Genomic DNA, 17,671 nt, shown 5'->3' with positions numbered 1-17,671 from the left:
AACAGATAGGAAAGATTGGACAAAGAGGACAGATAGGACAGAGGGAACAGAGAGGACATATAGGACAGATAAGACATATGGGACAGAGGGGACAGAGAGGACAGAAAGAACATATAGGACAGAGAGAACAGAGGAAAAAGAGAGGACATAGAGGACAGAGGAGAGACAGAGAGGACAGAGGGGACAAAGAGGACAGAGAGGACAGAGGGGACAAAAGGGAAAGAGGAGACAGACAGGACAGAGGGGACAAAGAGGACTGAGGGGACAGAGAGGACAGAGGGGACAAAGAGGACTGAGGGGACAGAGAGGACAGAGGGGACAAAAGGGAAAGAGGAGACAGACAGGACAGAGGGGACAAAGAGGACTGAGGGGACAGAGAGGACAAAGGGGACAAAGGGGACAGAAAGGACAGAGGGGACAGAGAGGACAGAGGGGACAAAGGGGAAAGAGGACAGAGGAGACAGAGGGGACAAAGGGGACAGAGAGGACAGAGGGGACAAAGGGGAAAGAGGACAGAGGGGACAGAGAGGACAGAGGAGACAGAAAGGAACGATGGGACAAAGGGGACAGAGAGGACAGAGGAGACAGAGGTTTTTATATCGGATATGCACCTCGAGGTGAAAAAGTGCATTCATACTGCTAATGTCCTACTGTGGTGTTGAAAGTTGTCCCTCTGCTGGGATGAACAAGTATTTTAGAGAAGTATAAATAAGTCCCACCTGTGTATGTTTGAGTTACCTGCTACATGCTGAAGAAGAGTGTCTGCTCTGAACGTTAAAATACACTTTTGGAATGCTGTCCTTATAGATTTTTTCTTGAGTTAACAATACTATAGCAGCATTTAAAGGGCCGGTAGTATTAAATGCTATAAATGCTAGGGGGGCTGGCCGTCCATACTGGGGGCCGCTGAGCCAGGATGAAACGTTGAAGATAATAAGATGAAAGAGAAGGAAAAATATGTTCACTTCATATTATTTTATCAAATATTATTTCCAGGCTATAATTTAGTAATCTTACATCTCCGATTTAAAAAGGATCTTTTTTCTTACTCCCTGCTTGACCCCGACCCGGCGCATCACAGCACCGCTGCTCGTTACCTTCTGGTTGTTGGAGAGGAGCAGGCGGGTCAGAAGTGAGGGACACTGAGCGTTTTATATATGTATTTATATCTCTGTGTACTTAGTTAGATAACAGCCTAGTCGATTACATTTTTTGATTTCCGATCACCTGTTTTAATGAATAGTTTTAAAGTCTCTTTTTGAGAATGTATTTCAAACAGCATGCATGCTGTGCAAGAAGCAAACGAGTTATTGAAGTGTGTTCATACAGAGTCTTTAGAGTTTAGTCGGTGTACTCTCACTTTCAGGAGTTTGCACGACTTCTACTTCATTTGTCCCTGAAGGGCGATTTGTTTTCATTAAAGAAGTCATTAAAAGGACGAGACATAATGTTTTCTTAGTGAAGTGAAACTAAATGATTTTGGCTTTTTAGCTGTTCTCTAAATATTGAAATCATTTTGGTCCAGATGTTGCAATAACATGCACGTTAGTTTTTAGTTACCAATAACAACAACACAGCATCACATCGGCGTGCAGAGAGAAAAGAAATGCCCGTCATTATTTCTGCTGTAGTGCAGCTCAGGTGCAATCATTCACAGTAGATTGTTTCTGTTCACACTTATTATAAAATACACATTGTTTCACAAATGCTCATCTCCTCTCTACAGAAGCACTTTTAAATATTTAAATGCATCCCCTGCTATCTGGGCCGTCTGTGTCCCAACCGCTCCCTGCACTGGAGAGTTTCTCTGTACATCATTTAATTTATGTTTTATTTATGTTATCAATACATCCATTTCTGTTCAGAGGTATTTGTTATTCTTAAATAAATCTGTAAAACATAAGTTGAATGCCAGTTTTTCTGGAGTCTATGAATATTGGCTTCATTGTAAGGAGTGTTTTACTGTCCGAGGATGAGCGTGTGCAGAGATGTCATGATTTTGGTCTAGTTTAGTTTTGTATTTTGTGTATTTCAGAGTTTATATTTATTGTTTTAATTTCTCATTCTTCCCCAGTGTTGCTTGTTTTCCTCGTGTGTTAATGTTTCCTAGTTCAGTCTTTAGTTTTTCCTGTGTTATTACGTCATTTCTTATCCTCATGTTCTAGTGTGTATTGTTGATGTTACATTCTTGGGTTCCCTGTGTGTCTTTAGTGTTTCCTGATTTGATGTTGTAGTTTTGAACTCCTGTGTATCAAGTGTTTCTTCCTGCCTCTGTGTTTCCCTCCAGCTTTGATTGCCCTCATTGTCCTCACCTTTTAGTCTCAGTTCCATGTTTTCCACTTTATGACGACCACAGAAAGTGACACTGCATGAGGGTTTCAACAAAATATTCAACAAAAAACCCTTTTTCAAAATATTTATACCTTAACCGATCTGCAGTCCCTTTGCACCTTTAAGAAAAAGCTAAAGACCCAGCTCTTTATGAACACCTACGACCTTAATGATGACGACGTTAATGATCATGGTTTTGATATTATTGATGATGATGATGGTAATGATGATGGTTTTGTTCGATACCGATGTTTTTAATCCAACTTCATTTGTTTAGCTCTTTAAAAACAACCACAGTTGACCAAAGTGATGTACAAAGTAATGTAAATTTAAAAGACATAAAACATGAGTAAAATTAACAGGCACACACAAAAAAAATCAAATAAATAAATAAAGTTGACATGCTAGTTGTCAAAGGCCAGGGAAAGGGGTCTTAAGAAGAGATTTAAAAACAGACAGAGAAGAGGCCTGTTTAACGTGCTGAGGCAGATCATTCCATTCCCCTGTGAGCTTCCGCTTGGTTTTAGGAACCCTCAGGAGCAGCTGATCAGCTGACCTGAGAGAGCGGGTGGGCGTATACGGGTGTAGAAGCTCAGAGAGGTTTGGTGGGGTGAGACCATTGAGAGATTTAAAAGCAAATAAAATAATTTCAAAATGGATCCTAAATTGTATAGGCAACCAGTGGAGTGAGGTTAAAATGGGGGAAATGTGGTCATATTTACGTGTGCCAGTTAAAAGACTTGCAGCTGCATTCTGTACCATCTGGAGACGGGCGATGGAGGACCCACTAACCCCCACATACAATGCATTGCAGTAATCCAGTGGTAACATAGGCGTGGATTACCGTCTCAAAGTGCTGCCTTGAAAGAAAGGCTGCTTTAAAAAAAAAAAAGATGCCTCAAATGGAAAAATCTCGATTTTACAACAGCCTTATTCTGACTGTCGAGCTTAAGATCAGGGTCCACTTTAACCCCTAGGTTTGTGATGGATTGTTTGGTATACTGGGCCAAGGAACCCAGATCTACAGGGGGGGGGGGGGGTCCCAGTGGTATCACCAAAAACCATAATTTCTGTATTTTTATCATTTATCAATTTAAAAAGTTCATACTCAAACAATAGTCGAACAGAGTATTCATTTTTTTAAGAGGCACATAAATCTGACTGTCGTCTGCATAACAGTGGAATGCAATGCCATGCTTCCTAAGTATTGACCCGAGCGGGAGCAAATAGGGAGAGAAGAGGAGAGGGTCTAGAACTAAGCCCTGTGGGACTCCACATGAAAGAGGAGCAGAGGAGGATAGAGTCACCAAGGATGACACAGAAAGTTCGATCAGCCAAGTACGACCTCAACCAATCCAGTGCTATGCCCCTGATGCCCACCCAATGCTCCAAATGAGAGATGAAGATATCATGATCCACAGTGTCAAATGCAGCAGTTTAATCTAAAAGAACAAGGATTACACAGTCACCAGAGTCGGTAGCTAAAAATACATTATTAAAAACTCTTATAAGAGCTGATTCGGTGCTGTGCAGGGTTTTAAAACTGGATTGGAAAACCTCTAAAATATTATGCTCTTCCAGAAAGGCCATTAATTGAATGTGAACCAACTTTTCCATGGCTTTAGAAAGAAAAGGCAGTTTGGATATCGGCCTGAAAGAACTGCATGATCCAGACCAGGTTTTTTCATCAGAGGTTGCACTCCTGCATGTTTAAACAGTTTACGATGGTTTCTATACTGATTAGAGCTCTCAGGAACAGACGTCGATGTTGTGCTTTGCTTCTGTTCACTTCCTGTCAGTACCTGTGTGTCCAATCAGACTCAAAGCTGATCGTTTGCTCTTACTGACATTGTTCCCTTTTTTCTAGATCCTTGCTTGTGTTGTACTTACTCTCTGATGTACGTCGCTTTGGATAGCGTCTGCTAAGTGAATTGCAGAATTAACAGAGCAGAGCTGCCCGCCTCCAGATGTCTACCAATCCTTTTTTAAAAACATAAAACAGCATCAAAAGCACAGAAACAAACTATGACGAAGAGGAGCAATTCATTCTTTCAAATAAGGCAAATCAACAGGACTAGATGAGATTCTGAATGAAATATATTATTTTAATATATAAAAAAAAAACATTTTAGAACGTTTTGTGTATTCATTGAAGACTGGTAGAGTCTGAACATCCGAAAGAGGCACCGATCTCTATTCTCTAGTGCATATCACACAGGCTGTGTCCAAAACCACATCGTACATACTGCCTACTACAAACTCGAATATATAAATACTGCTTACTGCATACTAACCCGACCGTTAGCATGCTGCCGTTAGCAACAAACTTCCAGTCCGAGCTTCATTCGATGAGCTAGCATCAAGCTAGCGCGACAATCGGGGCGAAAATATAATCCAACAACATTATGCAAACGTCCATTACTTATACAGCTACGTGGTCATTTTGATTTTATTTGGCAACATGTCAAATGTATTTCAGCAAAGAACTTTTTGTTTAAGCAGCTAGTTGGCTGGCGAGCTCTGCGATTGGACAGTCTGAGATGCAGTGGTTTTTCAAGCATACACAAAATTGCATACTATGATTTCAGCTCTATATACATACTCAATGTTGGGTATGAATAGTATAAATGTATGAAAGTATGTGATTTTGGACACAGTCACACCTCTCTGGATCTGGGTGACCCAGATCTTGCACTTTTTACTCAAGCCAGACTTCTATGAGGGGTGACATTTTATCAGAATCAGAATCAGATCGGGGTTTATTGCCAAGTACATTTACACATACAAGGAATTTGACTTGGTGTATTGGTGCTAAACAATTAACAAGGAAATAAAGCAGAATTAGCAACAACTTAAATAATACAGTATAAGAAGCTATTACAATATATAAAATAGAATTTAAAAATGTAAAATATAAAAATAAAAATAAACACAAAATGTACAAAAGGTGCAATGTATCTATTGAAGAGATTTGTTTGCTTTACATAAAATGTATACCTAATCATAAATATTCAAACCATCCGTGTTATTTGTGAGTTCTTTGGTGAACAGTGAACTGAAGGAAATAATTTGAGTTCTCTGGATCCAGTGAAGCATGGATCACATTGATACCAGGACTCACTGAGCACTGTGCTTTCCTGCAGCTGAAGTCGGGTTTGAATCCAGCACGCTGAATGCAGCTAGCAGTTCAGACAAAGAAGCTACAAGCTGAAGCCAGCTCTTACAAACATCTGAAGGAACCAGATTCAAACAGACAAATCTCACATTGTTTATGCAGATTGCGCCCAACAGATCTGGAAAAAAAGGAAAGACCAACTGTCTGTGACATCAGCAACACATTTTTCATGATTTGGTCTTGCTTGGTTTTGTATTTTCAGAGTTTAGATTTTGTTGTTTTATTTGGTCTAATTTTGTTGCTTCTTCCTTTGTGAGTTTCTGTATTTTAATGTTTCCTAGTTTATTCTTTAATGTTTCCTGTTTTTATTTGGTAGTTCTTATCCCTGTGTTTCTTGTCTCACTTCCTCTCTGTCTGGTTTCCCTCCATATTGATCACCCTCAAGACCCTTGTCTTCACCTGTGTCTGATTACTCCTGTGTATTTAGTCTCAGGGTTCCTTCCCTCTTGTTGCCAGACGTAAGATAACTATCATATTTGTACCAAAATATTGTACGATCATTATTTGCAGAAAAGGACAAATGTACGATAATTTAACATTGTTTATGTCTTCTCAACCAAACATTGTTTGTGACTAGAGAGCAACAAATCATCTCAGCGTGACTGAGAGTCATCCCATCAGCACTATTCAGAGCCTGACCAACACGCCCTCCGCTCTGCTGCCAGGCTCTACCTGCCAATCACATCATCACCTTTTGCCCTGCTAACACCTGGAGCTCATTATTCCAGACAGTCTGCAGAAAAACGAACAACACAAAAACTTAAGATGTTACTAATGCCGTTTTCACACTTGCAGAAACCTCCTGATATTCACAGTCTGAGTGTCATGTGATCACACAAACAGCTGAATGTTGGGGGGGGGGGGGGGGGGTGGTGACGTTTATTCCCTGTGATCGCTGCACGACCATAGACTGTCTGCACGCCACCTCTACCATCTCCGTGCTCTAATGAACCTGCTGCTGCATGTTTCCTGTTCTCCAGTATGTTCTTCTCCACTCTTTAGTTCACATTGAGATTCTCTTCAACTACATGTAGCATTGATACAAAGACACATATTCTCATTACAGCATCGAATAGAGGAGTCTGCTGCTTCTGTGTTGTTTTTTAACCTCAGGAGACGTTTTCTTGGAGTTGACATGACATTAACAACATGTCATATTATTTAAAGGATTGATTTCAAATAAGTACCAAAAACAAATTCAACTTAAATGTGCATAAAAATAAGTCAAATCAAATATCTAAACTTGATAATAAATAAAATTACACAATAAGGACAGAGACTTTAATCAGCGGCTACATCAAATCATTTAATGTAACATATCAATGTGTACTCACTTTTTATCTTTGTATGAGGTTTAACATATGGAAATAAATTATCTTATATTTGGGAAGAATTTAGAGAATCTCTACCGACTAGAGCACCATCTCAATGTGTAATAAAACAAGTAGGAAGAGAGAGCGTTTACTGTAACGGACTTTATATCCCAGTTTATGTAAAAGGTGTTCATACAGCAGGAGCGGTTTTCTGTGTCGCTGTGTTTATTATGTCGGGCTGCTGTTTGTGTAGATGTACACATGCACTGGGACACAATGTCATAATTGTTTCCTATTACACCTTTCTCTCCAATTTGCAGCGATGGAGCAGGATTAGACAGGCCATCAGACATGATGTAAAGTATGATGGCAGCAGCGGGAGAAAGACATCTGGGACCTGACTGGGGGTCAGCTGTAATCAGATCTGTCATTTACAGCAGCTCTGCTCGATGACTGCTGCATTCTCACCGAGCTCCTGTGTGTAAATGATTCAAGTCTCATTAAAAAAAGTAATAAGTGCAGCATGGATCCCGTCATGAACAATGTAATTGCCTTTGCACTGTTTGTAACAAACCATATTTCCATGGAGGAATGTGACGGGGGAAACAGCGGGGGAGGCAGCAGCAGGCTGGCAGCTGAGCAGAGAAAAACACAGTAGCTGATGAGCTGAGAGGTAGCTATCAGCAGAGCTGTGATCAGAGCCATGCTGCTATGTCTGAGTGCTGCATATGTGCATTGTGTGGGTGCTTTTTGTGTGAACAATTCTACATGGTTTTATGTCTTAATGCATTTGTTGGCTATTTGTGCCCATGGGGTCACATTGCAGCTAATGGGAGAAATGGGAGGTTATGGGGGGGATGCGAAGTGTACAAATCACCTCGAAGCAGGTTATATATTTATGCAGTATTTTTTAAAGCAGTTTCAGAAGTTTCTCTAGCACAGCAAGGTTTCAGAGCCTGCAAGGAGAAGATAAAGTCCAGCATTTATTCAACAGTAGGGCTCTCTCCTTCACTGTAGATCACGGGGTGAGGAGAGATGAACACGGTGGGCTTCTGCAGCAACGGCAAGCGTTTAAATCTGCACAAACAATGTGGGAAGAAAAAAATGTCTAAGGGGATTCTCATTAAAGTGTGGTCATGGGTTGTAATTTAAGGCCCCTGGTTCTATTTAAGCGGCGCAAAGAAAATGCAACCCAGAGGAAAGGTGAGTATTCTCTCACCTTTCCGTAACCAGAGTGCCTATACATCAGTCTTTGTGCTTTGATTAACTGTCTTTGGCCCGCTGCGTCAGAGTCATTCAAGACGTTTTCTTCTTGTTAAACCTTCATGGCTCTCAGTTAATGATGAGGTGTTCATGAGGGCTTGAATCAGCCATAAAGGAAATCATCTGAAATGTGTTGAAATGCAGTTCTGCTAGAAGTCACCCCCTAAATAAAAACATGCCTTCTTTAGTTTTTTCTTGTTTCTTTTTTGCATGTGTGCCTTGTAATAATAGGACAGCTGAAGATTGAAAGAGGATGTAAGTGCATCGACGACTATAAAACTCGTTTATAAGATGCTAAAATGCTAAATGCTAGACTGCTTGCTTTTCTAAAGAAAATCTGGAATCAGCATCTTAGGAACACAGGGCCATTTCTCCACACCAGACTGCACATCTAATCTGTTGTGCCTCAATAAACAGGTGGGATTTGGCCTCTGCTCGCAGATGAAAAACAGCTTTGACTCAAGTGGACACTAATAAGTGAGTCAACATGGCTGTGAGAAGCAGAACGTGTGGTAATCACTGTGTTTAGTTTACCTGCAGAGCAATCATTACTGAAGAACACAACAGACTTTTATTTTAGAAACATGTCCAGCTTGTCTTTTGAGGCCAAAAGGAGACTTGATGCTGCTACCGTCATGTCTGTGCTGGACTATGGCGATGCTGGACATGCATGCATCATTGCAGTGCCTACATGCTCCGGATTCTGTCTCATGGGGCACTGAGATTAATCACCAATCTTAAAGGCCCTGACACACCAAGGAGATCCTTGGTCCTAGTTGGACTTAGCAAAGATACAGCAAAGTTTCAGCCTCAACATGACATATGGCACAGGATGTCACACCTGTATATTTCCAAGCAGGGACAACAGTCAGGACATGGTGGAATCAAGATGTCTGATGACCTCATATACTCTCAAAATGTCCATTAATACCATTTCTGTTGCGAAGTCTTTCAAGCTGTATTCCTGACACTAGTTCATTAACCTATCTAGAAAAACAGGGGGCGCTAGTGGCTTTCCATTCATTTAGAATTATTCTCTTTTCCACTAACATACCCAACATGAGAGTCTTCTGCACAGTATTTGGGAGTTTAAGAGAGGCTTCAGAGCAGCCAAACAAGGCGATCAATGCATCAGGTGCAACGTTCAAATTCTACATTTTACAGTACCAGTCAAAAAGGGACAATCTTTGGACATGACCACAATGCATGCCCTAACGTATCCTTTCCTATATTGCATCTGTCACAAGTTTCAGAAACATCAGCATACATTTGGTTCATCTTTTCTTTGGAATAGTGTAATCTATGTTTAACTTTGAACTGAATCAGTTTCAGCCTGGTGTTGATTGAACCTTGGTGGATCCTTCTCCCTCCACACTGCCTGAGACAGCTCTAAGACAAGATCCGCCTCCCAGCCAGTTTTGATGTGATCAGATGATACAGGATTCATATTGGAGAACATAAGACACATTTTGAGATGAGATGTTTACCTTCGGGCTGTTTGCGTCATTAATAGGCTACACAAAATGTGTGTTCACTAGGGAAACTTTCAAAATGTTTTAAATTATTCTTAACATAATTTCTGACTTGTAAATAAAGACAGAAATAGGGTTGCGGAAGGGAGTACATTTCTTTCAGTTCTCTAAAAGATGCACAATTATTATTTATATACAGATCTGCAATTGTCCTTTATCTTACCAGTGAGTAAATGCTTGATCAGATTTGGATGGAAAAAAATTATGATTGAAGCAAGTAGGACAGTTAAAGAAAATTCAGGTGCTTGAATCAACTTTTTCATTTGTTTTAGTATTTTGATTGAATTATGTAGGACACAGTTGTCTTCCTCCTGTTTTAATGGATAATCTTTTGTGGGAAACAGGAAGCTGAAATATACCTGTTTCTCACTGCCTGAGACTCCATTTGCATCCACTTGGGTATAGGCCTATTTTGAACCACACTCGTTTGGGGGAACTGGTCTTGCCAATATATTAAGGCTCTAGCATTAGCTGCCCAGTAGTAATGTTGGAATATCAAGAGAAAACCAAGTGAAACTTTTTGACCAAGACAAACAACGACGCCACAGGCGGCCTTCTTCGCCGTACTGTTGCTGTTTGTGCTGCTGTGATAAAAACGTCTTGTAAATTATAATCGGATACATTACCTCGTCTGTAAACATATTCTCTTTCTCAGGTCGGTTTCACCTGGTCGTTTTGACTACAGTCAACTGAGAGTTTGTTTTCATCAGGGTGGGGGAGTATCAGAGAGAATCACTCCCATGATTCCCCGCCAGCCTCTACGTCTTCTTTTGTTATTGATTTGATTGAGAGCCCCCTGATGGTGGATTTTACAAACTGTGCGTTTAAATAAAATGAAAAATAAAAAACAGACATGTCATCGTGTAGAACAGTCTACTGGGATGCAACACCTTTTCTTCTTTGATATCAAAAACATGTTCAAAACCTCAAATTAAAACATTTCTGTTCAAACTAAAATTTTAAAAAGCTTGCAATGTTTTTTTTTAATTCTCTAAATCTGCTTTTTAAACCCCAGAATCATATTTTCTCGTTCATTGATGAAAATGTAATCTTGCATTAAGGCTTCAATCAAATCTCATTTCTTTTCTTCAGCTCCTCTCGATTGGTTTGCTCTCCAGTGAAAGAACACACATTGCCTATGATGTGCCTTCAGTTCATACACTACAAAGCAGAAGACACTTCCGTGCGTCTTTGCAGCTCTCTCTTATTTACACTGAACACATGCAGCTTCCTCCCACATTACCGTCAATTCAAATGTAATTAACATTGCTTGTTGACTATTTAAGCGTAGGCTCATCAGAGAAACTCACATCTTTTTGAAGTCGCAGCCAGTAAATTCAGGCCAGTCGATGTAGCACACCACGCGGTCGGGGAGCTGGTGTGTGGTGGAGTAGTAGTACTGAGGGAAGGCCAGGAGCAAGGCAAGCACCCAGATGACACCCACCACCACCTTGGTCTCTGTGGACGACATGCGCTGCTGAAGAGGGTGGATGATGGCCATGTACCTGTGAGGGTAAAGGAGAGAGGAGACGAGGTGATAAGCATTGACTCCAGACAGTAAAGACATCTATGAGTTCCTAACGCATCAACATCTTTATCAATCAATCAATCACATTTATTTATAAAGCACATTTAAAAACAGCTGACCAAAGTGTTGTACATGAAACAAGAGAGCAATACAGAATAAAAAGTACATTGGAAAGAAGTACAAGCAACCTAACTAGGACTCAAAAGCCAACATGTAAAAGTGTGTTTTGAGGCGGGACTTAAAAGATTCCACAGAGGGGCCAGACCTGACTGAGGGAGAAAGGCTGTTCCACAAGCGAGGGGCCTTGGCCACGAAGGCTCGGTCACCTCAAAGTTTATAGCGAGAGTGAGGTACAGCTAGGAGGCCCAAGTGCAATTCATCATGTTCTTATTGAGTTGGACGAGATTGATAAAAAATGTTTAGCTTGCCCATTCATCATGTAAATAAAGAGCCAGGATTTATCTGTGGACGGCTGTGACTCAGTGGTGGACTCGTTTCTCAACCGGAAGGTCAGGGGTTTGATCGTCATAGATACAGTCGGTATCGCGTCATAGTTGGAGGAAACACATTGATTTTAAACTTTGATGCTAGCGCTCACAAGCTGTCATATATTGATTTATTACTGTAAATTGACAAAGAATGGTATATTAATGAACTGAACAGAATAGGGTGGAATTGTTGTCCAATACGTTTTAAAAGACCGGACGAATGATCCAACTAAACGGCCCAAAATTCCCATATATCTTTATTACCTGGTTGAATAATATAATATCAGTATCCAGGTACCAGACAACCATTAACACTGAATACAATAGCATGTTTAGTTAATTCCATACAACTGCTTATTACTACTATTATTGAATTGTATATTTGTTAACTTTAAGAATAAGGGTTAGGGTTAGTGTGTGAATGTGTATGAATGGATGAGTTAATACTGATGGACTCTTTACTCAGCAGCCTCTACCATCAGTGTGTGAATGTGCATGAATGGATGAGTTAATACTGATGGACTCTTTACTCAGCAGCCTCTACCATCAGTGTGTGAATGTGTATGAATGGATGAGTTAATACTGATGGACTCTTTACTCAGCAGCCTCTACCATCAGTGTGTGAATGTGTATGAATGGATGAGTTAATACTGATGGACTCTTTATACAGCAGCCTCTACCATCAGTGTGTGAATGTGTAGGTGTGACCTCACTGCAGTTGTTCGCTGGTAATCGTAGTTTCCTGACTTGCTACAGTAGATGATTTTAACTGCACAAGGATGATATAAAAAAACCTTATCTAGAAAAGTGACTAAAATTTCTTACAGTAATCATGTGTGTAGAAAAAAGTCGCAGCCCAATCTCATTTATCTCATACCAAATGAAGCTCATTAAAGTTCAAGCAGGAAGTCTGTTTCTCATTCATCACTCCGTCTGTCTCTTTGTCTTCATCATCTATCTACGATAGCAGCTCATGAGTATTTCCTCTTCTCAGTATTAAACCAACCACATTCTGCTGAGACCTCCAGCAGACAGAGGTCTTGCTGCTGTCAAACTTTCCTCCACCCCAGTCCCCTTTGATAGCTCATTAGTGTGGGGGTTGAGTTCTTTGGATGTCCACCCTGTCATCAAGTCCCTCCCCCTCCTTCCACCCAGGATGAGACACTGTTAACAATCCTACACACATGCATTCATCTTTTTTTAGACGTATTGGCAGTGGTGTAGTGGTGCCTAAAGAAGTGGGTATTCTCTTTATTTCCCCCACATGTCTTTTTAAGAGGGCCGTGCAGCAGAGGATAAACGGCCTCTGTTATAAACAGTGACATGTAAGAATACTCTTACATTTAGTAAGTGTGTACTAACCAATCAGAGACAGAGTAGGCAGGGTCGTCCCTTCACCATCCTAGGAAACACAAGGCAACATCCTGCTGAGTATTATCAATGAATCAATGGTGTGACTCAGGGGGGTTGTAGAAGTGAGTATAATCTATGGAGACTGGAATATAATTGGGTAATAAAATTAATTTTCTGGATGAAAGTGAGTTTGATCGGGACAGGATGATTAAAGTGATCTCTCCAGAGAGGTCATTTTTACATCTACCTCCAGCAAAGTATGTTGTATTTAATCTTTTCATGTTTAAGACTAGTAATGCTAAGTTAAATCCTGGTTGTATATATTCTCATTCTTAGTTTTATTTACTTTGTATTTAATATTATATTGTGTTTATTTGCTAATATTGTGTGTTTGTATAACCTGCTGCTGTAACGCCACAATTTCCCAGTTTGGGATCAATAAATTAATTCTATTCTATTCTTTTCTATCAATGACTAGAACTTACATTGATCACAATTCAAACTGAACCTAGTGAGAAATTCTGTTTATTTGATGGATAGCCTTTTGAGATGAACCATCTCGTTTTCGAGGGGGTCCAACCTGACAGAACATGTTTAAGACACATTTCAACATCTGTCGAAATATTATTCTCATCATGTCGGGAGAAAACATTGATACTTCTGCTGACTTACTTTCAATCCTCTGCAGAGATTTTTGATTCTAGTTGACATTTTACTTTTTGTACTTTACATTTAAATCCTTAAATTCTTGATTTTATTTTCCTATCATGAGTTCAGATTCCGTATTTATTCAGTCAATTGATGATTTAAAGCAGAATTGATTTGCACAAAAACACAAACACATTTTCATTTCGGTATCTGATGTATTTAAAACCCTGAACACACATATGATGCCTGACTGCAGTCTGGACCATCTAACTGTATTCTGCACATTTTATATCCAGTCCAGTGAAAATGATAGATCACTGCCTCTGCAGTGGCTTGGCTTCAAACAGGACTAGAAGCCATGAGGTTTCCTGATGTCACAATCAAACACACACCTGCAGACAGCCCTCGACCTACTCAGCAGCCCAGATCCTCATCTCGCCTGCTGGTATAGAAGCAATCCCATTAAGTGCTTTCTGAAAAAACTGTACAGCAACCAGAAGACGCTTGGAAATGGGCACGCAAACTGTCTGGATTAAAGACAGGTGTTTCAAAAAATAAAGACAAAAATCCAGGTTAAATCAAAACTAATTAAAGAAATGAAATGTAAATTAAACCTCAGCCAAATAGCTGCTGCTCTAACTACAATTAAACTAGATTTACAGGTAACTAGAAAACTCATAAATAACTTTAAGGAAAGGATGTGCGACATGTTCCACATAAATAAATCATAAATCCAGTCTATCCTGTGTAAATGTGTCTCTGAGTCATGACTGTCTACAATGAGTGAGAAGCTCGAGTCCCGCTGGCTGTGTTGTTGTCAGAGCTGTGTTTACATGGACGAGACGGCCGGCTCCTCCCCTTGTGTATGAAAGCTGTTTTAGTCAAGAACTAGAGAGAAGAAGAAGAACATACTCACTGATTATTTAGATGTTAGTAAGAGTTTTTAGATCACGCTCGTTCTGTGTTTTAACCTTGCACACGTGTTGTCGTGACGTTCTTACCAATACCGGTGATCATAAATAAATGGAAAAGAAAAGGAATAACACAAAGTGATGAGGGGCTCTAACAGAGAGAATCCATCTGGACTGAAATCTGGAGGGCATTAACTTAAGCCCAGCACAAAACTAAAGATTTACGAAGTCTGAAACGTGAAAATGTGCAAGCCCACACGACAACAAATCGTGACAGATTTAACTCTTCAGTTCTCATCGTGTGTGGAGAGCAACGAGATGACTGACTCAGCACGCCACCCGCTAACAGATTCATCCAAATACAACCAGAGTCTCCACTCACAGAACGTGTAATCTCACGTTGTCAAACACATGAGCATGCTAAATGTAGCTACCTGCTACATCTGTCTGACTCTTTTCCTTGACAGTTGGATTGTGGAATGTTTTACAGGACACGTCTTATAAAGCCTGCTGTAGCTCCTGGTTTATTCACTAAAACAGTCTCTGCAGTCCCACACCCAAAGTCACATTAAGAAAGGGATTTCAATTGAATGGATTAGTCTTTGGAGAGCTCTGCGAGCGCCCCTGTGTCTTCCTCCCTTTAGATTCCTATCCCTAAAAGCACACTTACATCTCCTGTTTGTTCAAAAAATCTAATTTCTCTCAATAGGATGCAGCCAGCACTTGATTGCATGGGTAACATTCAACTCCAATTACCCACCAAGAAGACCTTATCTTCCATGGCAATGCAACAGTTCGATATAAACACCATGAGCCTGCTACACTGTGTTCCTGAAATGAGGTTAGTGATAAAGAAGGTAGCAGCTAAAGTGACAGATGAAAGTGCCTGCCGACAAGCCTGCCACTGATTTATTTGTTCTCTCTTTTCTCTAAATTGCATTTGACTGTGGCTGTGATAATGTGATCATGAATTTGTTTCCTCGGGTTTACCAGCCATAAAGAGTTAAAGGTTACTCATTCCGTCTATAGAGGAGAGTTGATAGATCGTGTTGGATCGTCGTAAGTGTGTTGGAAGTCATTTTCTAATTTATAGGATAGTCACTGATGTTGCAGTTATTGTCCACATGCATGCACAGCTTAGCTCATCAGTAACCATCAGACACTACCTATAAAGTGCAAAATCAATATCCACCTCGTCCTTGACCATGACCGTGTGTGTGTGTGTATTTTTGTAGTAGTTAAATCATGGTTGTTTTTGTTGTTATTTAGTAGTAGTATTTTACTAATAATAGTATCATTGATGGCGCATTGGTTAGTGCGTGCGCCCCATGTATGGAGCCTGTAGTCCTCCAAGCGGGCGGCCCAGGTTCAAATCCGACCTGTGGCTCCTTTCCTGCATGTCGTTACCTACTCTCTTTCTCCCTGATTTCCAACTCTATCCACTGTCCTATCTCTCCATTAAAGGCACAAAAAGCCCAAAAATAAATCTTTAGAAAAAAATAAAATGGTAACATTGACTTTCCAGTTGGCTTCAGGTCAAAGGTCACCCTTGCACTCCCAAATGTATTTTGTCATGCCTTTTGCAGATTCATAATGTTAAAAAAAGTCGGCTGTGATCTGAAACTACTTTCTGTTCTTTTCACTCATGACCAGTTTTTTTCCCAAATACTTTTTATCACAGAGAGAATGAATGCCAGTTAAATCATTGCAGGGTTGTGTGTGTGTGCGTGTATGCTGAACCGGAATGGTTCAGCACATGCATGCTGTACGCACGCACATCTGATTATTTCACAAAAGTCCAAAAGTACTACACACAGCCCAGCCTGACTTACAGACGAACACACGTTACGGTCTCTAAACGTACTGTGGGAGGTAGAGCCTTCAGTTATCAGGCTCCTCTCCTCTGGAATCATCTTCCAGCCGGGGTCCGGGAGGCAGACACAGTCTGTATTTTTAAGAATAGACTTCAAACTTTCCTTTATGATAAATCTTATAGTTAGGGCTGGTATGGACCAGCACCTAGTTATGCTGCTATAGGCTTAGACTACCGGGGGAACTGGCACCTTGAGCTCTTATCCCCCTCTCTCTCTCTCTCTCTCTCTCTCTCTCTCTCTCTCTCTCTCTCTCTCTCTCTCTCTCTCTCTCTCTCGCAAGTTTTTCCTTGCCACTGTAATTTTTGCTGCTTTGCTAAAGTGAAGTAAATTAATATAGCATTAAGAAAGGTCTTTTTACCTGCTCTTTTGTAATATTAAAAAACAAAGAGTAAGGTCTTTTACCTGCTTTTTGTAAAGTGTCTCGAGATGTCAGAAGTTTAGTTTTGGGTGCAGTAGTGCTAATGCTGCCGACAAAGCCTTCACACAAACTGGCTTCTCCAATTGAAAATATGCAATGGATAGCACCAAAGGTTTTGCCAGACATGCATCCAGCAAGGAACATTTGAAATGCAATGCTCCGTGGCTGGAATATATTAAGTTGTGCTGCAGGATCTGAGGTCTCCACACTTGTTATTGAAGGGCAACTGGCAAGGAATCACTTATATTTAATTGCGATCGTGGTTATCGTTGAGTTCCTTGTGTCACACCAGCTACTGCTCAGGGGGACGGTGGATGCTTTGGAATCGAGAGAAGACGGGGGAGGTGGACTGTTTTTGTCTATGATGAAGTACACACTGAGAAAAGAACAAGCCTTAGCAAAGGTATTTAGCACTATCCTGAAAAATGCCACATATACATCACACAGATTCAAGTTGTTATTAAGACAACAATAATGAAACTTGTAATAGACTGCTGGTAAAGGACACTACAGAGCCCTGTGATGCCCTAAGTCTGACAAACCTGGTCCTACCTGAGCTGAGAAACTTAGGCTTATCTACAGAAAAATCCTCAGCCAGTGCTACGACGGTGCGAGTGTGACGTCGAGAAAAAGAGGAAGCGTGCAGCAAATACGTCAGGAGAATGTTGAATGAGAAGTCCTGTGTGTGCATTGCTTTAACCACCATGAAATGGTTATTCATGCCATGTCATCAGAGAATACACTGCCAGCCTTTTCTGATGTGTGTGACATGCTTCACTGGTTTCTGAAAAAGCCAACTGTGGCCGCAGTGTACACGGGACAGCGACTGAAAAGGTT

At 40.6% G+C, this 17,671-nt stretch overlaps 1 protein-coding gene across 1 annotated transcript in view; it reads right to left on the bottom strand.

Moving 5' to 3' along the window:
• The window catches only part of tacr1a (tachykinin receptor 1a), a 62,666-nt gene that overhangs the window by 29,699 nt on the left and 15,296 nt on the right, over window positions 1-17,671 (bottom strand). The window contains exon 2 of the mRNA XM_061037189.1: window positions 10,925-11,119. Within this exon, the coding sequence (XP_060893172.1) occupies window positions 10,925-11,119 (195 nt within the window). The remainder of the gene's footprint in view (window positions 1-10,924; window positions 11,120-17,671) is intronic.

This window comes from Labrus mixtus, chromosome 5, assembly GCF_963584025.1.
Source record: "Labrus mixtus chromosome 5, fLabMix1.1, whole genome shotgun sequence".
Classification (NCBI taxonomy): Eukaryota; Metazoa; Chordata; class Actinopteri; order Labriformes; family Labridae; genus Labrus; species Labrus mixtus.
Note: the sequence above shows the minus strand (reverse complement) of the source record. Positions and strands in the feature narration are given on the sequence as shown.